This window comes from Oncorhynchus masou, unplaced genomic scaffold, assembly GCF_036934945.1.
Source record: "Oncorhynchus masou masou isolate Uvic2021 unplaced genomic scaffold, UVic_Omas_1.1 unplaced_scaffold_31___fragment_6___debris, whole genome shotgun sequence".
Taxonomy (NCBI): Eukaryota; Metazoa; Chordata; class Actinopteri; order Salmoniformes; family Salmonidae; genus Oncorhynchus; species Oncorhynchus masou.
This window is the reverse complement of record NW_027016666.1, coordinates 27,145-50,000: the sequence shown is the minus strand read 5'-3', so window position 1 is coordinate 50,000 and position 22,856 is coordinate 27,145. Positions and strand designations below refer to the sequence as shown.

General features: G+C 42.1%; 1 protein-coding gene across 1 annotated transcript; it reads left to right on the top strand.

Moving 5' to 3' along the window:
• Positions 1–1,395: 1,395 nt before the first annotated feature.
• LOC135539011 (neural cell adhesion molecule 2-like) lies at positions 1,396–15,838 on the top strand (the record flags this gene model as incomplete). Its single annotated transcript, XM_064964898.1, has 3 exons — positions 1,396–1,603; positions 10,418–10,534; positions 12,717–15,838. Coding segments are annotated over 3 exons (440 nt in total), but the record flags the coding sequence as incomplete, so codon positions are not given.
• Between the last annotated feature and the right edge of the window lie 7,018 nt (positions 15,839–22,856).

The window sequence follows — 22,856 nt, the reverse complement described above, 5'->3', positions numbered from 1 at the left end:
AATTACATCACAGGTGAGCTCACCATTTCTCAAAATAATTAAGTAAAACACTTTCTAGAAATCAAAAGTAATCCGATGATAGGTAGTTTGTGCACCCCGCCATGTTTTTTTCCGCATAAACCAAAGATAATAAGACGAGACAAGATGAGTTTTGTCTGTTTATAGTATCCATGTTGAAGGGGGTGTGTCATCTACCATCGTTCACATCCCACCATTCACTTCCTGAAGTTCTCGAAAAAATAAGTAACCCTTACTCACCTCGGTTTGTTATAACATTTCTGTTCCGATAGATGATTATGTGAAAGTCAAAATGCATTGTATGTCAACAAACATGGCTCCACACATAGCTGGAATTAGCTTAGCTCATCATAATCAGTACAACCTCCTAAAAATATTTTACATACATAATAGGTGTCCATTACAATCTATGCAATAACCAGAATGCATTATTTGTCACCAGTACTTTAAAACGTGAACAAAACTGTAAATACATTTGGAACAGTGAGTGCATTCTGACGTCAAGTGCATAAAACAACTCATGCTGTCGCGATCGTTAGAGATATTTGGAACTCACGTATGAAAAGGTTAACCATTTTTACAGTGATTTTCTTAATGGCTGCATGAGTATTTGTAACTGGAATAAGCAATTTCATAAAGGTGTCACGTGAGGTGTCTGGTTGCTCCTAATTACACACCACAGACCAACAAATATTTTTTACATCAACAACATAGGAATCAATACAAAACGTATTGTATTACCTATCACACACTCTATTAGTCCCAACCTTTGGAACTTTGGTTTTCCTAGATATGGCTACTGTTTTGTGATCACCACATCTGATGGATTTGTATACTGCTTTAAAGCACAATTCTGCAGCATCTGTAAAGGTGTGATCAATACATGTTGATTATATAATTACTGTGCTGTTTGAAACTACCCTGGTAGGTTGACTGATAACCTGAACCAGGTTGCAGGCATTGGTTACAGTTTGAAGCTTTTTCTTGAGTTGGCAGCTTGATGAAAGCCAGTCAATATTTAAATCATCCAGAAAATATACCACTCTGTTGATATCACATACATAATCAAGCACATACTGACTGTTAGCACTTGGTGGTCTATAGCAGCTTCCCAAAGGGCTCTCTCTCTGTTTCTCCCATCTAAGCAGACTCCCTGTTCCGCAGCTTGGGCTTAGGGGCAGTGGTGACTCGGTATATAACTTGTTGAGTGACAATACTCTCCCTGTCTGGCCTCCATCCAGCAGACTCCATGTTCAGGGGCCTTGGACTCAGGCCTGTGGGTGGCCAGGGTTATGTTAAGAAGATGTGTGTCACTTACTCTTTCTCCGTAACTCATTGAGTGACAGTACTCTCTCTCTCTGTCCGGCCTCCATCCAGCAGACTCCCTGTTCAGCGGCCTAGGGTTGGGGCCTGTGGTGGGCCTGGGCCTGGTCGGCTTCCTCCTGGTCCTCGTAGTGGTGGACGTCAGCTGCTACTTCCTGCGCCAGTGTGGCCTGCTCATGTGTATCACGCGCAAGCTCTGCAGCAAGAAGACGACCACCAGCGGCAAGAGCAAGGAGATGGAGGAGGGCAAGGCCGCCTACCTGTGAGTGGACCTTTGAATTGTGAAGACTGACCTTGTGTCATAGAATGTGTGATGTGACATTGTCAGTCAGTCAGGCAGTTATTCACAAGTGATTGTTCACCTGCTCACTCAGTCACTTGCTTACTCACTCACTCCCTCGCTCCCTCACTCACTCAGAGTGTATCTCAATTCTTTCTACTCCCTTTTCCCTCATTGCCCTTCTGATCTGGAAGAATTGGATAGGTGAAAGTTAATCCTCCATTTTGTTTCTGACATATTTATTTTCGCCTGTCCAAACTTTACATATAATTGCAGATGATGGAAAGTAAGCCAATTTAGACTATTTAGACGCACACAAAGGCAGTTTATATCTCACCCGGACACTCCCCACTGTCAAAATATGTAAATCACTTATTCAATCATTTAATGCTCACTCTTCATTATGCAGAAATATACTTGGCACAGTTTGTTTTTGCATATGAACTTGTATGTGGTATGTTTGGTGTGTATGCACGCTCGTGTTGGTGTTTGCACGTTCGTGCATGTGTGTCAAATCGAATCAAATTGTATTAGTCACATGCGCCGAATACAACAGGTGTTGGTTGACCTTAGAGTGAAATGCTCACTTACCTAACCAACAATGCAGTTAAAAAAATATACGGATAAGAATAAGACATAAAAGTAACAAGTAATTAAAGAGCAGCAGTAAAATAACAACAGTGAGACTATATACAGGGGGTACCGATACAGAGTCAACGTGCAGAGGCACCGGTTAGTGGAGGTAGTATGTACATGTAGATAGTTATTAAAGTGACTATGCATTGATGACAACAGAGAGTAGCAGGTGTGTAAAGAAGGGGGGAGCAAGGTAAATAGTCTGGATAGCCATTTGACTAGATGTTCATGAGTCTTATGGCTTGGGAGTAGAAGCTGTTAAGAATTCTCTTGGACCTAGACTTGGCGCTCCGGTACCGCTTGCCGTGCAGTAGCAGAGAGAACAGTCTATGACTAGGGTAGCTGGAGTCTTTGACAATTTTAAGGGCTGTCCTCTGACACCACCTGGTATAGAGGTCCTGGATGGCAGGAAGCTTGGCCCCAGTGATGTACTGGACCGTTCACACTACCATCTGTAGTGCCTTGCGGTCGGAGGCCAAGCAGTCTCCATACCAGGCAGTGATGCAACAATTCAGGATGCTCTCAATTGTGCATCTGTCGAACCTTTTGAGGATCTGAGGACCCATGCCAAATCTTTTCAATATCCTGAGGGGGATTGCGTTTTGTCGTGCCCTCTTCACGGCTGTCCTGGTGTGCTTGGATCATGTTCGTTTGTTGGTGATGTGGACACCAAGGAACTTGAAGCTCTCAACCTGCTCCACTGCAGCCCCGTCGATGAAATTGGGGGCGTGCTCGGTCCTATTTTTTCTGTAGTCCACAATCATCTCCTTTGTCTTGATCACATTGAGGGAGAGGTTGTTGTCCTGGCACCACACGGCCAGGTCTCTGACCTCCTCCCTATAAGTTGTCTTGTCCATGCTGGTGATCAGGCCTACCACTGTTGTGTTATCGTCAAATTTAATTATGGTGTTGGAGTCATGCCTGGTCGTGCAGTCATGAGTGAACAGGGAGGACACAAGAGGGGACTGAGCAAACACCCCTGAGGAGCCCCTATGTTGAGGATCAGCGTAACAGATGAGTTATTACCTACCCTTACCACCTGGGGGTGGCCCGTCAGGAAGTCCAGGATCCAGTTGCAGAGGGAGGTGTTTAGTCGCAGGGTCCTTAGCTTATTGATGAGCTTTGAGGGCGCTATGGTGTTGACCTCTGAGCTGTAGTCAATGACTAGTATTCTCACATACTAAGTGATTCTTTTGTCCAGGTGGGAAAGGGCAGGGTGGAGAGCAATAGAGATTGCATCATCTGTGGATCTGTTGCGGTATGCAAATTGGAGTGGGTCTAATGTTTCTGGGATAAAGGTGTTGATGCGAGCCATGACCAGCCTTTCAAAGCACTTCATGGCTACAGACATGAGTGCTACAGGTCGGTAGTCATTTAGGCAGGTTACCTTAGTGTTTTGGGACACAGGCACTAATGGTGGTCTGCTTAAAACATGTTGATATTACAGACTCGGACAAGGAGAGGTTGACAATGAAGACACTTGCCAGTTGGTCAGTGCATGCTCGCAGTACATGTCCTGGTAATCTGTCTGGCGCTGCGGCCTTGTGAATATTGACCTGTTTAAAGGTCTTACTCACATTGGCTGCGGAGAGCGTGATCACACTGTTTACTGGAATAGCTGGTGCTCTCATGCATGTTTCAGTGTTATTTGCCTCATGGCGAGCATAGAAGTAGTTTAGCTTGTCTGGTAGGTTTGTGTCACTGTGCAGCTCTCCGCTGTACTTCTTTCCTAGTCTGTAATGGTTTGCAAGCCCTGCCACATCCGACGAGCGTCAGAGCCGGTGTAGTACAATTCAATCTTACTCCTGTATTGACTCTTTGCCTGTTTCATTGTTCGTCGGATGGCATAGCGGGATTACTTATAAGCTTCCGGGTTAGAGTCCCGGTCCTTGAAAGCGGCAGCCTGTATTCCAATCCTTCTGTTAATGTGGGGATGACGTCACCGATGCACTTAATGATGAAGCCAATGACTGATGTGGGTTACTCCTCAATGCCATCGGGGGAATCCTGGAACATATTCCAGTCTGTGCTAGCAAAATAGTCCTGTAGCTTAGCATCTGCTTCATCTGATCACTTTGTTATTGATCTAGTCACTGGTGCTTCCTGCTATAATTTTTGCTTGTAAGCTTGCTTGTAAGCTTGCTTGTAAAGCAACGTTTGTGGCGTGTGTGCACATACATGTGTACGTGAAAACATCTGTATATGTGAAAGAGGGGAAATACAAGGCTATGTGTTTGTTCGGGGTGTCTAAATCTAGGTTACAGTGTATGCTTATCTGTGTTCAGGATTCACCGAGCATGCCATTACAAAACCACAGCTATTACTATTTACCTCCACTCTCATTCCATGGAACTGGAGTTTAAATTGAAACAGCATGAATAATTAATAAATGCAAGATAGGACTGACTCTAGCACAGCGGAATGGATGGAAAGAGTGATAGAGCTTGGGAAAGATGGAAAGAGAGAGAGGTTAGGGAGAGCGAGAGATAAAGAGAGTGAAAGAGGAGAGAGGAACAGAGGGAGAAAGATGGATAGAGTGGGAGAGTTGTCAGTGTGCCTACGTGCTGTCTCTCAGCCAAGGCAAATGAAGCGAAGAGGCTAATAAGACAGCGTGTAGCTAAACTAACATTGTGCTGATTTACAAGGAGGTGTAATGGAGTCTACAGTGGGTTTGTGTGTGTGTGTGCTTGCTTGTGGGTGGGTAGGTGATACAGAACTTTTCAAAGTATTCATCTTCGCGCTGCACTGCAGTGTCAGCTGTGCCACCAGAGACTCTGGGTTCGAGCCCAGGCTCTGTCGTAACCGGCTGCGACCGGGAGGTCCGTGGGGCGACACAATTGGCCTAGTGTCGTCCGGGTTAGGGAGGGCTTGGCCGGTAGGGATATCTTTGTCTCATCGCGCACCAGCGACTCCTGTGGCGGGCCGGGCGCAGTGCACGCTAACCAAGGTCGCCAGGTGCACGTGTTTCCTCCGACACATTGGTGCGGCTGGCTTCCGGGTTGGATGCGCGCTGTGTTAAGATGCAGTGCGGCTTGGTTGGGCTGTTTATCGGAGGACGCATGACTTTCGACCTTCGTCTCTCCCGAGCCCGTACGGGAGATAACTGGTGGGTGCATTTGTATTCACCCCCTTTGCTATGAAGCCTCTAAATAAGACCTGGATCAGCCAACTACCGTCAGAATTCACATAATTAGTTAAATAAAGTCCACCTGTGTGCAATCTAAGTGTCACATGATCTCAGTATATACAGTGACTTGCGAAAGTATTCTCCCCCTTGGCATTTTTCCTATTTTGTTGCTTTACAACCTGGAATTAAAATATATTTTGGGGGGGTTTGTATCATTTGATTTACACAAAATGCCTACCACTTTGAAGATGCAAAGTACTTTTTCATGTGAAACAAACAAGAAATAAGACAAAAAAACTGAAAACTTGAGCGTGCATAACTATTTACCCCCCAACGTCCATACTTTGTAGAGCCACCTTTTGCAGCAATTACAGCTGCAAGTTCTTGGGGTATGTTTCTATAAGCTTGGCACATCTAGCCAATGGGATCTTTGCCTATTCTTCAAGGCAAAACTGCTCCAGCTCCTTCAAGTTGGATGGGTTCCGCTGGTGTACAGCAATCTTTAAGTCATACCACCAATTCTCAATTGGATAGAGAAGCCCCAGAGTCTGCAACACCACTAAGCAAGGGGCACCACCAAACAAGTGGCACCATGAAGACCAAGGAGCTCTCCAAACATGTCAGGGACAAAGTTGTGAAGAAGTACAGATTAGGGTTGGGTTATAAAAAAATATCCAAAACTTTGAACATCCCACAGAGCACCATTAAATCCTTTATTAAAAAATGGAAAGAATGGTGCCTCCCGGGTGGTGCAGTGGTCTAAGGCTGTGACACCAGAGACTCTGGGTTCGAGCCCAGGCTCTGTCGCAGCATGGGGCGACGCACAATTGGCCTAGCGTCGTCTGGGTTAGGGAGGGTTTGGCCGGTAGGGTTATCCTTGTCTCATCGCGCACTAGCGACTCCTGTGGCAGTCTGGGAGCAGTGCATGCTAACCAGGTCGCCAGCTGCACTGTGTTTCCTCCGACACATTGGTGCGGTTGGATTCCGGGTTGGATGCGCGCTGTGTTGAGAAGCAGTGCGCTCGGCTTGGTTGGGTTGTGTTTCGGAGGACGCATGGCTTTCAATCTTCGTCTCTCCCGAGCCCGTACGGGAGTTGTAGTGATGAGACAAGATAGTAACTACTAACAATTGGTATACCACGAAAAAGGGGGGTAATTTTTTTTTTAAATGGAAAGAATATGGCACCACAGCAAACCTGTAAGAGCCAAGGTGGGCATTAATCAGAGAGGCAACAAAGAGACCAAAGATAACCATGAAGGAGGTGCAAAGCTACACAGTGGAAATTGGAGTATCTGTCCATAGGACAGCTTTAAGCTGTACACTCCACAGAGCTGGACGTTACGGAAGAGTGGCCAGAAAGAAACCATTGCTTCAAGACAAAAATAAGCATACACGTTTGGTGTTTGTCAAAAGGCATGTGGGAGACTCCCTAAACATTTGGAAGAAGGAACTCTGCACTGATGAGGCTAAAATTGAGCTTTTTGGCCATCAAGGAAAAATACCTCTCATTACCCCAAGAACACCATCTCCACAGGGAAGCATTGTAGTGGCAGCATCATGCGGTGGGGATGTTAATCATCGGCAGGGACTGGGAAACTGGTCAGAATTGAAGGAATGATGGATGGCGCTAAACATAGAGAAATTCTTAAGGGAAACTTGTTTCAGTCTTCCAGAGATTTGAGACTGGAGGACAACGACCCTAAGCATACTGCTAAAGCAACACTTTAGTGGTTTAAGGGGAAACATTTAAATGTCTTGGAATGGCCTAGTCAAAGTCCATTCATCAATACAATTTAGAATCTGTGGTATGATTTAGAGATTGCTGTACACCAGCAGAGCAGTTTTGCCTTGAAGAATGGATAAAAATCACAGTGGCTAGATGTGCCAAGCTTATAGATACATACCCCAAGAAACTTGCAGCAGTAATTGCTGCAGAAGGTGACTCTACAAAGTATTGACTTTGAGGGGGTGAATAGTTATGCATGCTTTGTTTCACAAGAAAAAATATTTTGCATCTTCAAAGTGTTAGGCATGTTGTGTAACTCAAATGATACAAATCCCCCCAAATTATATTTTAATTCCAGGTTGTAAGGCAACAAACTAGGACAAATGCCAAGGGGGGGGATACTTTTGCAAGCCACTATATCTTCCTGCTGAGACTGCAGACTGCCTCTGACTTACGCCTTTCAACACATCTGAGGGATTTGGATTAATGGAAAGTAGGAGATGCTTTAAGTTTAAGATGTTAATTCAGATCCACCACGGTGCTTAAGTGGTGCTAAGATGGGATTCTAAGTCTTAGAGATGTGTTGAACGTTTTGTAGGATTGTATATGTTATGTAAGACACTTACATGTAAATGGTCCACCTACTCATGACAGTAAGTGGTGAATGGAAAGAGATGATACCGTATGTATAGTAACATTAGATTCTGATGGAGTTGACTTGGGTAGGGTTGTGATTTGTAATTCGTGTATGGTTGTGCTGGTCATGTCTATGATGGGAAGCATACAGCGTGTTTTACCAGTTTGCTTTTGGCAGCATCTCATTCCAAAAAGTTGTACCCTTTTTTGCAGCCTCGCTACATCTGATTAAAATCAGTATAAGCAAAATAGAAGAAAATAGCTAGAGCTACTGCTTACACCAACTCAATTGTCTCAGATCTGCAGGGTGGTTGAACAAGGGCAGAGGGAAAGGGACATTATTATCCTCTCCTTCCCGCACAATAGCGGCCCACTTTCTTTTTCCCAAAGAATCACATTATCACGAAACAATTTGATTAAATTAAAATAACTTTAATTCACTGGCTAATTAACTATTCATTGATTTCAGGAATGCATGCTTTCAGCATTTTAGGTGACTATGCATACAAATGTAAATTAGCAATGTATAATTATTTAGTTACATATTTGATGTGTTTTTGCCTGCCATAATTAATATTGTATTGAGCAAGGACGTGCTTATGTGGAAAAGGTGGTAATAAACTGTTTGTCCTTTTTAATATTCACATTGTGTTTTTATACAAGCAGAGATAAGTCATAATTAGAATAATTTATTTAGCTTATACTGTATAGTGCTTTTCAGTACAAAGAAATAATCTCAAAGTGCTTAAAAAACGAAATAAACAAACACAGCGTTATAAAAACAAATGAACACATGTTAAAATAGAGAGAAATGCATTTAGGGACCTAATACTACTATGAATAACTATGAACACCCAACATGATTGATTAACCCTTTTATGTCTTCTACAGAGACAAATGTACAAGTAATCTCCTATACTTGATTATTGTTCAGCATTTAAAGCACTGTACACTTTTCACTAAGTGGGAAATATAGTGGCAAAGTAACTGACCAGGTTTTTTTTAGGTTTGTAAGACTAGTTCTGCATCTTGGAGGAAATAGTAATTGAAATAGTCATCTTTGGTTTAGGAGCGCTGTCTTGTGTTTTTAGGTTATAATTGGATATGTAAGGTCTGGTGGGATTTGAGCACTGCACTTTTGCTTTGTAAAAAGCATGGTTTATATGTGTTTCCAACATGCTGTTTAGAGGACTTAGACTCATTTTCCCTTGTATTTAAAGCAGGGGTCTCAAACTACAAGTGGGGCCAAAGGCAAGCTGCTTTAATGTGGATGGTACTTGTCAATTGTCTTTAGATGTTTATATTCTGCCTTCTCAGACTGCTTGAGGAATGAAGCTTATACTATGCATACACTACACACTTCTAAAATCTTAACAACTTGGACATGCGCCAATTTCCTTGTCCCAAATATTGCATTCTGTCCCTCCTCAACCCCAGGTTGCTCACATTACACAATGATTCCCTAGTTGATCTTGCCCTGAGTTTCTCAGTTGTCATAGGAAAACAATTCTGACACGTAAACAGTGAGCTGGTTTATTAGTGCGCACATTATTATGTGCAGAAACATTTAAAAAAAGAGACAGGAGCAGATTATGGACTTAATAGATTATGATAATATGAAATTATCTTTTTGGTTTCTAACACGGTAGGATACAGATGTAATATTGGTACCCCTGGTGGGTGGAGATTTCACTTACAAACCAATGGAATGGTCTAAAATGAGCAAACTCCGCTCATCCGGGTTACCAGGCCATGTAAAATGAACTTGCCATTGAAAGGCATTGCGTTCTCTCCAAAGCTCCACCAATCTATCTTCCATGTGTCTGTTGCTGTTGCTTTCTTCTTCGCCATCATTGTTGGTCTCACATGCTGAGTACTCATTGGCTATTGTCAGCAGTCCTTGCCCAATTGCATCGTAGTACTATACATACTACAAGATGTACGACTAAAATGTCAGAAACAACCGACAGGGGTCTGGAGAACGGAACAGCCATCATCGGTGTGTCCTTGACACGCTCAAACTTCGTGAGTCCCAACATACTAATCCTAGCCCTAATTCATAGGATTTCACCCCGATCATGGAAATTTGTCTGGGATGGCAAAAACGTGGCGAATTTGTGGCAGAATATTGAGCAGTGTATGCCCAGCATTATGGATTTTTCGGGCTTATTATAGGACATCGGCCCCCTCAGAGTCACTACTGACATACTGTGGAGCTTAACACCCAAAACCTCTGAGATATGAAGTGGTTGAACCCAGGGCCAGCCAGGTTCCCCCGACTCAGCCCAATTCAATCCCTTTGGATTGTCAGCAAGCCCCAAAGCACTGGTGTGGATAGCCTTATTGGCGCGATTAACATTGTCGTAGGAAAGAGCAAGCGAGGGAACGAGAGAGGCTTCCCCACTGTGCTTTGGTGTCACTTGGAGGCTCTGTTAGATTATAGGCAGGCACACTGAGATATTGCCTCAGCATTCTGTGTGAGGGTTAAGTATACAAGGTTGCATGGAGACATGGCCGCTGGAGATATCATAGAAGAGGAGAGATGAGAACAGGAAAGCGCTGCTTCTGTCTGCTTTGTATAACAAATGGATTTGCTGAAGTTTGTGTGTAACTGTGTGTGCACGCATGTGCATGCTCATGCCTGTGTGTGTGTGTGTGTGTTTGTGCGTAGGGGCGATGGGTCCAAGGATCCTATCGTTGAGATGAGAACGGAAGAGGAGAGAATAACTAACCATGATGGGAGCCCAGTGCACGAACCCAACGAGACTACACCTCTCACAGAGCCAGAGTAAGGAACCAGAACCACTAGGATTCTAAGGCCCTGTCCACCCTAACGCTGTATTTAGATGGTACGAGGTAGACGACAATCCGGATGTCATTGTTTTCAATGACAGCACGACGGTAAATGCCATTGAGGCAGGCGGTGAATGCCGTCAGTTGCGACTGTAGAAGGGACTTGCCCCCAGTTCAAATATTTAAACTTTTACCGTAGCGTTGTTTTCTACCGGATGTTGATTTACAGTGATTTTTTACTGAAATCACCATAGCAATGCATACGAGCGTGCTGGCTTGCTTTTGACATCCCCCTCTTACTTGAGTTCATGTCCGGCTATACTTACTGGTATGATGTTTTTTGCGTCCCTCGTCTAAATGCAGCATAATGTAACCCCACCCTAACCCAAATATGCAGCCATATTAGTAGAAAAGGGCACTTTAGTTGAAGTTGACAAGAAGCAAGTTGGTGTTTTAGTGTGTTTTCTAGGTCTTGGCTAATGGTGTTGCCCTTGCACTCACTTAACTGATATAATTTATGGACATGGGTATAGGTTGTAGTAGTGGACTAGACTAAAGAGTATGGTCAATTCAGGCCACAACCGTGTCCTGTCAGTGAAGAGCCTTCTATAGTATATGGTTCAAAAGCCAAGGTCAAGGTTTATTCCATCGTATAACAGGCCTCTTCAACACAAGGGTGTACCTTGCCGATGGGATCGTTGAACTCTACTGGATTTGATAGTTGTAGTGTTGTTTTTAATCGACTGAGCTTGTATGAGTATTAGAAACGGCAGATTTTTAAGGAGTATCTACATAGTGGTACAGAGGCCCATTATCAGCAACCATCACTACTGTCTTCCAATGGCACGTTGTGTTAGCTAATCCAAGTTTATCATTTTAAAAGGCTAATTGATCATTAGAAACCAATTTTTCAATTATGTTAGCACAGCTGAAAACGGTTGTTCTAATTAAAGAAGCAATACAACTGGCCTTCATCAGACTATCTGGAGCATCAGCATTTGTGGGTTTGATTACAGGCTCAAAATGGCAAGAATCAAATCACTTTCTTCTGATACTCGTCAGTCTACTCTTGTTCTGAGAATTTCCATTGAGAAATTGCCAAGAAACTGAAGATCTCGTAAATGCTGTGTATTATTCCCTTCACAGAACAGTGCAAGCTGACTAACCAGAATAGAAAGAGGAGTGGGAGGCCCCGGTGCACAACTGAGCAAGAGGACAAGTACATTAGAGTGTCCAGTTTGAGAAACAAACGCCCCGCAAAACACCAGTCTCAACGGCAACAGTGGATGCTGGCCTTCTAGGCAGAGTTGCAAAGAAAAAGCCATATCTCAGACAGGCCAATAAAAATAGAAGATTACGATGGGCAAAATAACACAGAAACAACAGTTTTCAGCTGTGCTAACATTATTGAAAAAGGGTTTTCTAATGATCAATTAGCCTTTTAAAATGATAAACTTGGATTACCTAACACAACACAACAGTGATAGTTGCTGATAATGGGCCTTTGTACGCCTACGTAGATATCCCATTAAATATCAGCCGTTTCCAGCTACAATAGTCATTTATAACACTAACAATATCTACACTGTATTTCTAATCAATTTGATGTTATTTTCATGGTTTTTCTTTGAAAAACAAGGGCATTTCTAACTGACCAAAAGCTTTTGAATGGTAGTGTAGGTTCAGTAATTCATTTGAGGGCTGTTGAAACTGTTGACATTATAAACCACCATATTAATATATTGATCAAGTAAATGCATTAATTGGACAGTGATAACTTTGAATGTATTACATGCATTGAGTAGCAGTAAGGTACCGCTACTTATGTTATAGATGCATCATTCTCCATCGTGCTCACTCTATGCTGCCATGTAAACTACCACTCATCCCACCTCTTATAGTTTGCCAATAAGGATGCATGCTCTGTATGTGTGTATGTAAATTATTTAGCTAAATGTCATATCAAAATGTATATATTTCACAGGGTGATAAAGTCCTTTCACATTCCACATTTCTACGTATTGATTGTTTATGAGTGTCTTCTCTGAACTGTTACCGTAATTAACAATGAACTCATGGTCATGAGTGAGACTTGGGTTGAGTGAAATATGTAGTTATAATTAACCCTTTCATCTGAGGTCTCTGACATGTCTGTCTCCTTTGTCTCTCTCCCACAGGAAGCTACCGCTGAAGGAGGAGAACGGGAAGGAGACGCTCAAGCCCGACATGATCGAGATCAAAGTGCACAGCGACAACAGCATCCACACAAATCGGGACGACAGTAAAGCATAAAACGTGTGTGCCGTTTTTGCCCCTCGCTGCAAACGAGAACATTTCGGAGCATCTTACCCTGAGATCAAAATACAGAAAAAAACACAAACACATAAAAAAATATATGTCCATAAGGGCCCAGAGAAAAAGAAAAGTGTGTGTAAATACAAATAAGAGAGAGCAAGCCAGAGAGAAAGAGAGAGGAAGACCCCAACAACAAGCGTTTATATGTGACTAATCAATTATATTGTTTCTATCCAAGATGGCTCCAGTCAAGGACACTTTGTGTTGATCAGTGATTGTAATGTTTCTTTTTTTCCTCTGACTTTGGTTTTGTTGTTGTTTTTAACGCCTTTGCTGTTGCTTATCCGTTGCTTTTATTTATTTTCCTTCCCCCTCTTATTCAATCCCCATTTGCGAAAACACCCGCTCCTAAACACATGCATAAACACATGAACACATACACACATACACACCAAAGCTCTCTGTCACACAGATAAGTACCGCCACTATCAACTCCCACTCAAGTCTGCTGTGCCTGGTAAAAAGATCTCCAACAGTAGCATTTACAGAGTAAGCTACCCTACCCTCACTGCAGCAGTCTCGTCTGTATTCTATTGTGGCTCTGGTCTAAGATGTGATGTCTGGGCTGTCCTGTCTAATGCTTGTGTACTACGCTACATTCGCCCCTGTATGCCTGAGTATGCCCACTCCTCTTTGAGCTTCCGGCTCAGAGAATGTTGAGCTTGCTCATCGGTTATGCCACCATTTTGTTTTGTTTTTCTTTTATATAAGATGAAAAAATTAACAGATACTTTTAAGGTACCTTTGCACATTGTAGTGATATTCGTCTTGGTGTGTCTGAATGAGAGCTTCCGCGTGTGTCTGCTGTTATAAGTGTGAGAGCTATTTTTGTGTAAATATATTCAGCATATTTGATCAAAATCGTTTGCGTTAACTATACAGACCGTCTGTCTCCATTATTTTACTAGTGTACCATGTATTTCCATAAGGTGACAGCATGACAGGAAAAAAAATCTCTGATAACAGCTATTTGTTAGCCAGTCGGAAAGAATCCCCCAAGATCCATTATGGTTCTAGGTGGTTACATCTGGGAGGACTACATGGTCAGTACACATGGTCTGTGTGGTCAGGAAGTAAGCCAGGAAATGTTAAATATTTTGAACAGAATATGAACATCGTTACACCTGCCACTGTTGACCAATGAGCTGGCTTCATTGTAGGGGATTGTGCAAGGCTGTGTTTTAGCACTGGTTTTGATGTGATGCCATGACCAATAATGTCAAAAACAGAGTACTGCTGTTTTTTTGGCAGAAAATTCATCTGTACCGAGCCCTTAGAGTTATAGGTAATGTTTCCTGTGTATATGTTAACCGTCTTCATGGTGTATCCGTAACCAGGCTACAGCGCTTGTTATCTCACACAACAATAAACAACAGAGACCATTTTGTGTTATTTCATGGTTACTCTGCTTTACATTGAATGTTATTTTAATTCATTTTTTTGCAGTAAAACATTTTTTTGGGCCATTTTTTCTCAAAGACAAGAAAAAAAACAATTGATGTTGACATGAAATAGAAATGTGAAAATAATGTGGTTGTCATACAGTTCTGTGAGTAGTTATTGGGGAAAAAGTAGTCTATAAAAAGGAAAAGACGGTTCTGTTCTCAACTGCTAAAGACTAGACTCCAACACACGGGCATAAAGTATTTCAGTCATGCTATTTAGATTCACTTACATTACAGCTGATTTTAGTTTCATGCCAATATTAATGATCAAAAACCAATAACATTTTTCTGTTCATTTCCTGTATCCGATGTTGTCATGTAAATAGGTAAAGAAAAAAAAAGATATTTTACAAAGCTCGGGTAAATAGACCCGGAAAATATGAGTCTTTTTTCAAAAGCAAAAACAGGCTTTCTTGTGTGAGTGCTCTCCAGCTGAAAAAAACACTTATTTTAGTTCTGGTCCGACAGTTCAGTGACGACATGACAGTGGTCTCTACTATTCATCACTTTACTCTCAAGATACCACACACACAGTGGGCCCTTAGGCCACTTCACATCATTTCAATGGAGGCTGTAATAAAGATAATAGCATGCCTTGGTTTTCCCACGGCCCATTGTCCCCCTGGTCCCTTGCTGCAGTGGCAACAGTGTAAACCATTAAATAAAAATTTAATAGGCTTGTTTGCCATTAGCCAAGGGAGCGGCGCACATGATCTTTGGAGACTGGACTGTTCCTTGCAGAGTCGACGTGACGGATCCCGACGTGCTGCCCATTAGTTTGTAATTACCCTGTCGTTAATTATACGGTGGTGCTGTGAATGCTGGGGAATGTAGTATTTGCCACTGCTTGAGAGCTAGGTGGACTCTGCTAGGGTAACTATGGTTTTAGCACAGGCAGCATACAATATTTGAGCACTGAAATGTGTGTGTGCGTGTCTGTACATGTAAGTATAAGTCCATATGTGCTGTGTGCGTGTGCTGTGTGTGTCTTACACTGAATTAAAAAACGGATTATCATGTATATCGCTGTCATCAATTCTCTGGGTGGAGCGCTCTGCATGTGTGTCTGAGAATCCCCTCTACCCCTTTTTGCTCCATTGGTTTTACCCCATAAAACTGACTTTGTTTTCTCCCCAAAGCACGATGTGTAAACTGTACCTGCCATCTTGGAGTTGCTCTGTAGCCTGTTAAGACAACTGTAAATAGGGAGCACAGTGCCTGATGGCCATGAGATTTGTACATGTTACTTTATATCTGAATATGAGTCTTTTTTCCCATTCCCTCCTCCCAAATCTCTCCCCCTCGGACTCCGTCTCTGTCTCCATAGAGAGTACTGGTGTGTTTCTAGCTTTGTGGATTGTGTCCCCCCCCTCTAGTCCCCTTCTGGACTGAGTGTGCTTACGCAGGTAGTGGAAACTGTCGACGTGGCCGTAACCTGTGGAACACCCTGTAACAAACCTCCTGTCAATTTATCATCTGTAAATAAACATGTCCTGGTAAAAGATGATGCATGTGGGAGTCGGCCATTCAGGAGGTTTCATCTTGTCTTTTATCTTGGTTTTGGTTTTACTACATTTGGTGACCCACGTGAGGAGAAAAAAATAATAACTGGGGGTGTCCCAAATGGTATACTGAAGTGCACTATATAGGGAATAGGGTGTCATTTGAGGCACAGATATCCTCATACAGGGCACCGGGTGTAGTGGTGCAACACAAAACTTGAATGGGAATTGATTCAATGTCAGACCTGGGTTCAAATACATTTGTATTTAAGCATTTGTATTTTAACTATATATATTTTTTGTATTGGAGTATTTTCAAATACATGCCAATATTTTACAAGTGTATTTCCAGATACATTCCATTATTCAACTAATTGTATTTTCAAAGAGAAAATATTAAAATACTCACTTCGAAATATAAGCGAAAGTAATTGAAATACAATAAATAGTACTTTAACTGAGAATATTCCAAAGACACCATTTATCAGCATGCTTTTGCACAGTAAGCAAAGTCAGTAAGTGCATATAAATGTGTAAATAATTCTCAATCGCACCGAGCTTGCGTCCAAACCATATCACTCAGCCTCGGATATTAAACTTGATTCTATTTCAAGAGACAAAGTGCTTTATTAACGATATTTTACCCTAAAAAACTTAGAGCTCAGCTCAAAGGGCTCCAAATGGTTCAACATGAGAGACAATGAGAACTGAGGTGTTTTCTAACTAAGTTGCCCCCTCTTCAAACCTCATTTGAAGTTTATAGATAACATGTACTCGCACTGCTCGCTGCTCTGTTTTCACTATGAGAGGGCACTGTTCACTGATGGTTTGATTTGGCTTTGAGGGCTTCTCTCTGTTATTGCTCGATGTCAACGGACTTTTCACCAAATTGGATGATTTTTGGCTGAAACCAGTTCAAAGTAGGGTGACCCAAATATGAAAAATGACTAACTGGTACATTGATCAAGTTTGATCAGAAGGTTACTGCTCCCCTCCCCCCGTGTCAAACAATTGGATTCTGGAGGCAGGCATTAACATGGATTTACTTCCGGCTTTATGCAATAAAGACAGAAATGTTATACACCAATAGTAGCCTCTTATCATCTTAAATCATTTAAATATGTACCGTTATCACATGTGCAACTTTACCTTGCTTTGGCCTCGTTTTTAAACCGTAAATCTCAAGCAGAACGTACTACCAAAGATACTGGTAATGTTTCATCTGGGGTTTAACTGTTAGCTAGAAAGCTACTTACCAGCATGCCGGAAAAAGCACACTGTGTTGTGACTGGATGCCGTAGTGTAAAAATAACCTTACACTATTTCCCGAAGAATGAAGACATCCGAAATCAGTGGCTGCTTTGCATTTTGGGTGGAAAGGCTGCACAGAAAATTACGATGTGGTCAGGCATGTGCAGTGTACATTTTGAGTGAACTTGCTTTATCAGTTGGAGAGAACATACGATAGGTCTTGCCAGGAAGCTAATCCTGAAGACTGATGCTGTACCATTATTGGCAGTGGATCTTGCGAGCGCTGACCATAATGTAAGTATCAGCGTTTGATGAGTCTGACATGTTAGCCAACATTAAAGTTAGATAATGCAACTGTGGCTGAAGATGCTTTGACTTGTGAACGGTGTATTTTCTGTAATATACAGTGAGGGAAAAAAGTATTTGATCCCCTGCTGATTTTGTACGTTTGCCCACTGACAAAGAAATGATCAGTCTATATTTTGAATGTAGGTTTATTTGAACAGTGAGAGACAGAATAACAACAACAAATCCAGAAAAACGCATGTCAAAAATGTTATAAATTGATTTGCATTTTAATCTCAAGCGTCGAGCAATCCCGTATCCGGGAGCGTAATCATAGCCTCAAGCTCATTAGCATAACGCAACGTTAACTATTCATGAAAATCGCAAATGAAATGAAAGAAATATATTCACTCACAAGCTTAGCCTTTTGTTAACAACACTGTCATCTCAGATTTTCAAAATATGCTTTTCAACCATCGCTACACAAGCATTTGTGTAAGAGGTATTGATAGCTAGCATAGCATTAGCCTAGCATTCAGCAGGCAACATTTTCACAAAAACAAGAAAAGCATTCAAATAAAATCATTTACCTTTGAAGAACTTCGGATGTTTTCAATGAGGAGACTCTCAGTTAGATAGCAAATGTTCAGTTTTTCCAAAAATATTATTTGTGTAGGAGAAATCGCTTTGTTTTGTTCATCACGTTTGGCTAAGAAAAAACCCCGAAAATTCAGTCATTACAACGGCAAACTTTTTTCCAAATTAACTCCATAATATCGACAGAAACATGGCAAACGTTGTTTAGAATCAATCCTCAAGGTGTTTTTCACATATCTATTTTCGATGATAAATCATTCGTGGCAGTTGCCTTTCTCCTCTGAACCGAATGGAAAAGTGGTCGCAGCTGGAGATTGCGCAATAATTTTGACGGAGGACACCAAGCGGACACCTGGTAAATGTCGTCTCTTATGGTCAATCTTCCAATGATATGCCTACAAATACGTCACAATGCTGCAGACACCTTGGGGTAACGACAGAAAGTGTAGGCTCATTCCTGGCACATCCACAGCCATATAAGGAGACATTGGAACACAGCGCCTTCAGAATCTGGGCCATTTCCTGTTTGAAATTTCATCTTGGTTTCGCCTGTAGCACAAGTTCTGTGGCACTCACAGATAATATCTTTGTAGTTTTGGAAACGTCAGAGTGTTTTCCTTCCAAAGCTGTCAATTATATGCATAGTAGAGCATCTTTTCGTGACAAAATATCTTGTTTGAAACAAGGAACTTTTTTTATCCAAAAATTAAAAGAGGGCCCCCTGTATCGAAGAAGTTAATGAGGGACATAAGTATTTGACCCCTCTGCAAAACATTACTTAGTAGTTGTTGTCAAAACCCTTGTTGGCAATCACAGAGGTCAGACGTTTCTTGTAGTTGGCCACCAGGTTTGCACACATCTCAGGAGGGATTTTGACCCACTCCTCTTTGCAGATCTTCTCCAAGTCATTAAGGTTTCGGGGCTGGCGTTTGGCAACTCGAACCTTCAGCTCCCTCCACACATTTTCTATGGGATTAAGGTCTGGAGACTGGCTAGGCCACTCCAGGGCCTTAATGAGCTTCTTCTTGAGCCACTCCTTTGTTGCCTTGGCCGTGTGTTTTGGGTCATTGTCAAGCTGGAATAACCATCCACGACCCATTTTCAATGCCCTGGCTGAGGGAAGGAAGTTCTCACCCAAGATTTGACGGTACATGGCCCTGTCCATTGTCCCTTGCGGTGAAGTTGTCCTGTCCCCTTAGCAGAAAAACACCCCCAAAGCATAATGCTTCCACCTCCATGTTTGACAGTGGGGATGGTGTTCTTGGGGTCATAGGCAGCATTCCTCCTCCTCCAAACACGGCGAGTTGTGTTGATGCCAAAGAGCTCCATTTTGGTCTCATCTGACCACAACACTTTCACCCAGTTGTCCACTGAATCATTGGCAAACTTCAGACAGGCATGCATGTGCTTTCTTGAGCAGGGGGACCTTGCGGGCGCTGCAGTCCTTCATGGCGTAGTGTGTTACAAATTGTTTTCTTGGTGACTATGGTCCCAGCTGCCTTGAGATCATTGACAAGATCCTCCCGTGTAGTTCTGGGCTGATTCCTCACCGTTCTCATGATCATTGCAACTCCACGAGGTGAGATCTTGCATGGAGCCCCAGGCCGAGGGAGATTGACAGTTCTTTTGTGTTTCTTCCATTTGCGAATAATCGCACCAACTGTTGTCACCTTCTCACCAAGCTGCTTGGCGCTGGTCTTGTAGCCCATTCCAGCCTTGTGTAGGTCTACAATCTTGTCCCTGACATCCTTGGAGAGCTCTTTGGTCTTGGCCATGGTGGAGAGTTTGGAATCTGATTGATTGATTGCTTCTGTGGACAGGTGTCTTTTATACAGGTAACGAGCTGAGATTAGGAGCACACTCTTAAAGGGAGTGCTCCTAATCTCAGTTTGTTACCTGTATAAAAGACACCTGGGAGCCAGAAATCTTTCTGATTGAGAAGGGGTCAAATACTTATTTCCCTCATTAAAATACAAATCAATTTATAACATTCTTGACATGCGTTTTTCTGGATTCTTTTGTTGTTATTCTGTCTCTCACTGTTCAAATACACCTACCATTAAAATTATAGACTGATCCTTTCTTTGTCAGTGGGCAAACGTACAAAATCAGCAACGGATCAAATACTTTTTTCCCTCACTGTACCTGATAGTCACTATATAGTTTTTGTTCTTCCATCCCTAAGCCCCTACATTGAGTCTTAGAACTGCCAGCACACAGCTGGCATGAAGGAATGTAGTCCACAAAAGGAGTTGTGGTGTGTATAGTATTTGTAAATTACCTCTGAAAATCATATTTTGCCATCTCCTTTTGTCCTTCCACTATCACCAAACTGTATGATAGACATTTTAGAAAATTCAACATTTACTCTGTCTGCACATTACAAAAAGGGAGACAACTTGGAGATAAGGAAGAACAAAATATATTTATTAACTGAAGTAAACTAAATACAATTAACAATAGTGTGTGTAGTCAGTAATCAGTAGTGTAAGTGAGTGTTTGCTTGCATAAACGTGATAAGGAGGGCTGTGAAAAGGTGCCAAAGTAAACAACAGGCCACAAAAATGCCACAACCAAAATCTGTAAGTGTGTCTGCATGGAGAGAGTCTCCCCAATGAATGGGGAAGAGGTGTATTTATCCTGGGACACACCCGAGCCCAGGTGTGTCCCATTTTGCTGACTACCCTCCCGGCTCCGCCTGCCGACATCCTATTAAGGAAAACAAGAGCAAAGAGACAGAGTGGGAGGGTCGTCACAGCACAGCTTCCCAGGCAACCACCGCAGATTGAATTCTGTGATATAAATTCAGCTTTCCCAAGGCAAAGAAGGGGGATATGCTGTGAAGCGTGTGAAGACAGACCCAACATACTGTTTGTCATAGTTATTAATTCATAGAATGAGTCGATCACTACATTAACATATTGATAGGGTCATAACTGAACAGTAAATTAAAGGAAATCCAATTCACTAACCATTTAACCTCTTGAAACTCTGGGGGCTCTATTTCATTTTTGGATAAAAAGACGTGCCCGTTTTAAGCGCAATATTTTGTCACAAAAAGATGCTCGACTATGCATATAATTGATAGCTTTGGAAAGAAAACACTCTGACGTTTCCAGAACTGCAAAGATATTCTCTGTGCGTGCCCTAGAACGGGAGCTACAGGCAAAACCAAGATGAAACGGCATCCAGGAAACCAGCAGGATTTTTGAGGCTCCGTATTCCATTGTCTCCTTATATGGCTGTGAATGCGAGAGGAATGAGCCTGCCCTTTCTGTCGTTTCCCCAAGGTGTCTGCAGCATTGTGACGTATTTGTAGGCATATCATTGGAAGATTGACCATAAGAGACTACATTTTCCAGGTGTCCGCCCGGTGTCCTCCGTCGAAATTGGTGAATCTTTTTCAGCTGCTGCTATTTTTCCATGCGATTCTGAGGGGGAAGCAGGCTTCCACGAACTGCATATCAATGAAGAGATATGTGAAAAAACACCTTGAGGATTGATTCCAAACAACGTTTGCCATGTTTCGTTCGATATTATGGAGTTAATTCGGAAAAAGTTTGACGTTGTTGGTGACTGAATTTTCGGTTCGTTTCGGTAGCCAAATGTGATGTACAAAACGGAGCGATTTCTCCTACACAAAGATTCTTTCAGGAAAAACTGAACATTTGCTATGTAACTGAGAGTCTCCTCATTGAAAACATCCGAAGCTCTTCAAAGGTAAATTATTTTATTTATTTGGTTATCTGGTTTTTGTGTAAATGTTGCGTGCTAAATGCTACTCAAAATGCTAAGCTAGCTTAGCATACTCTTACACAAATTAGTGAATTGCTATGGTTCAAAAGCATATTTTGAAAATCTGAGATGACAGTGTTGTTAAGAAAAGGCTAAGCTTGAGAGCAGGCGCATTATTTTCATTTTATTTGCGATTTTCAGAAATCGTTAACGTTGCGTTATGCTAATGAGCCTGAGGCTGTATTCACGATCCCGGATCCGGGATGGGGAGTATCAAGAGGTTTTAACCTTTCCCTTTTCAAAAACATTACAGGCTATATTAGGCTTATGCTTCTAATTCTTTTTTATGTCAAATGATGTCTCACCATTATTTTGCACCTTTATTATTCATGAGTGTTCATGTTGATCAATATTTAGTCTATGCTGGCCCATTGTAAATCAAATCAAACTTTATTTGTCCGATGCGCCAAATACAACAATTGTAGACCTTATCTTGAAATGCTTACTGTCAAGCCCTTAATTAACTAACGGTGCTGTTCAAGAAAGAGTTAAGAAAATATTTACCAAATAAACTAAAGGTTTTAAAAAGTAACACAATAAAATAACAATAACCAGGCTATATACAGGGGGCACCGGTACCGAGTCAATGTGCGGGGGGTACAGTTTTGTCGAGATAATTTGTACATGTAGGCAGGGGTGAAGTGATTATGCATAGATAATAAACAGTGGCTAGCAGCAGTGTACAAAACAGATTGGGGGGAGTCAATGTGTAACGGCGTTCTTCTTTGGTGAAAGAGAGTCGGACCGAAATGCAGCGTGGTGGTTACTCATGTCTTTAATATAGAAGATAGCGATACATGCAATAACTTATATAAATACAAAACAACAAACGGAACGTGAAAACTAATACAGCCTATCTGGTGAACACTACACAGAGACAGGAACAATCACCCACGAAATACAAAGTGAAACCCAGGCTACCTAAATACGGTTCCCCATCAGAGACAACAAGAATCACCTGACTCTGATTGAGAACCGCCTCAGCCAGCCAAGCCTAAACTAGACACACCCCTAATCAACCACAATCCCAATGCCTTCAAAAACCCCAATACGACAACACAATAAATCCATGTCACACCCTGGCCTG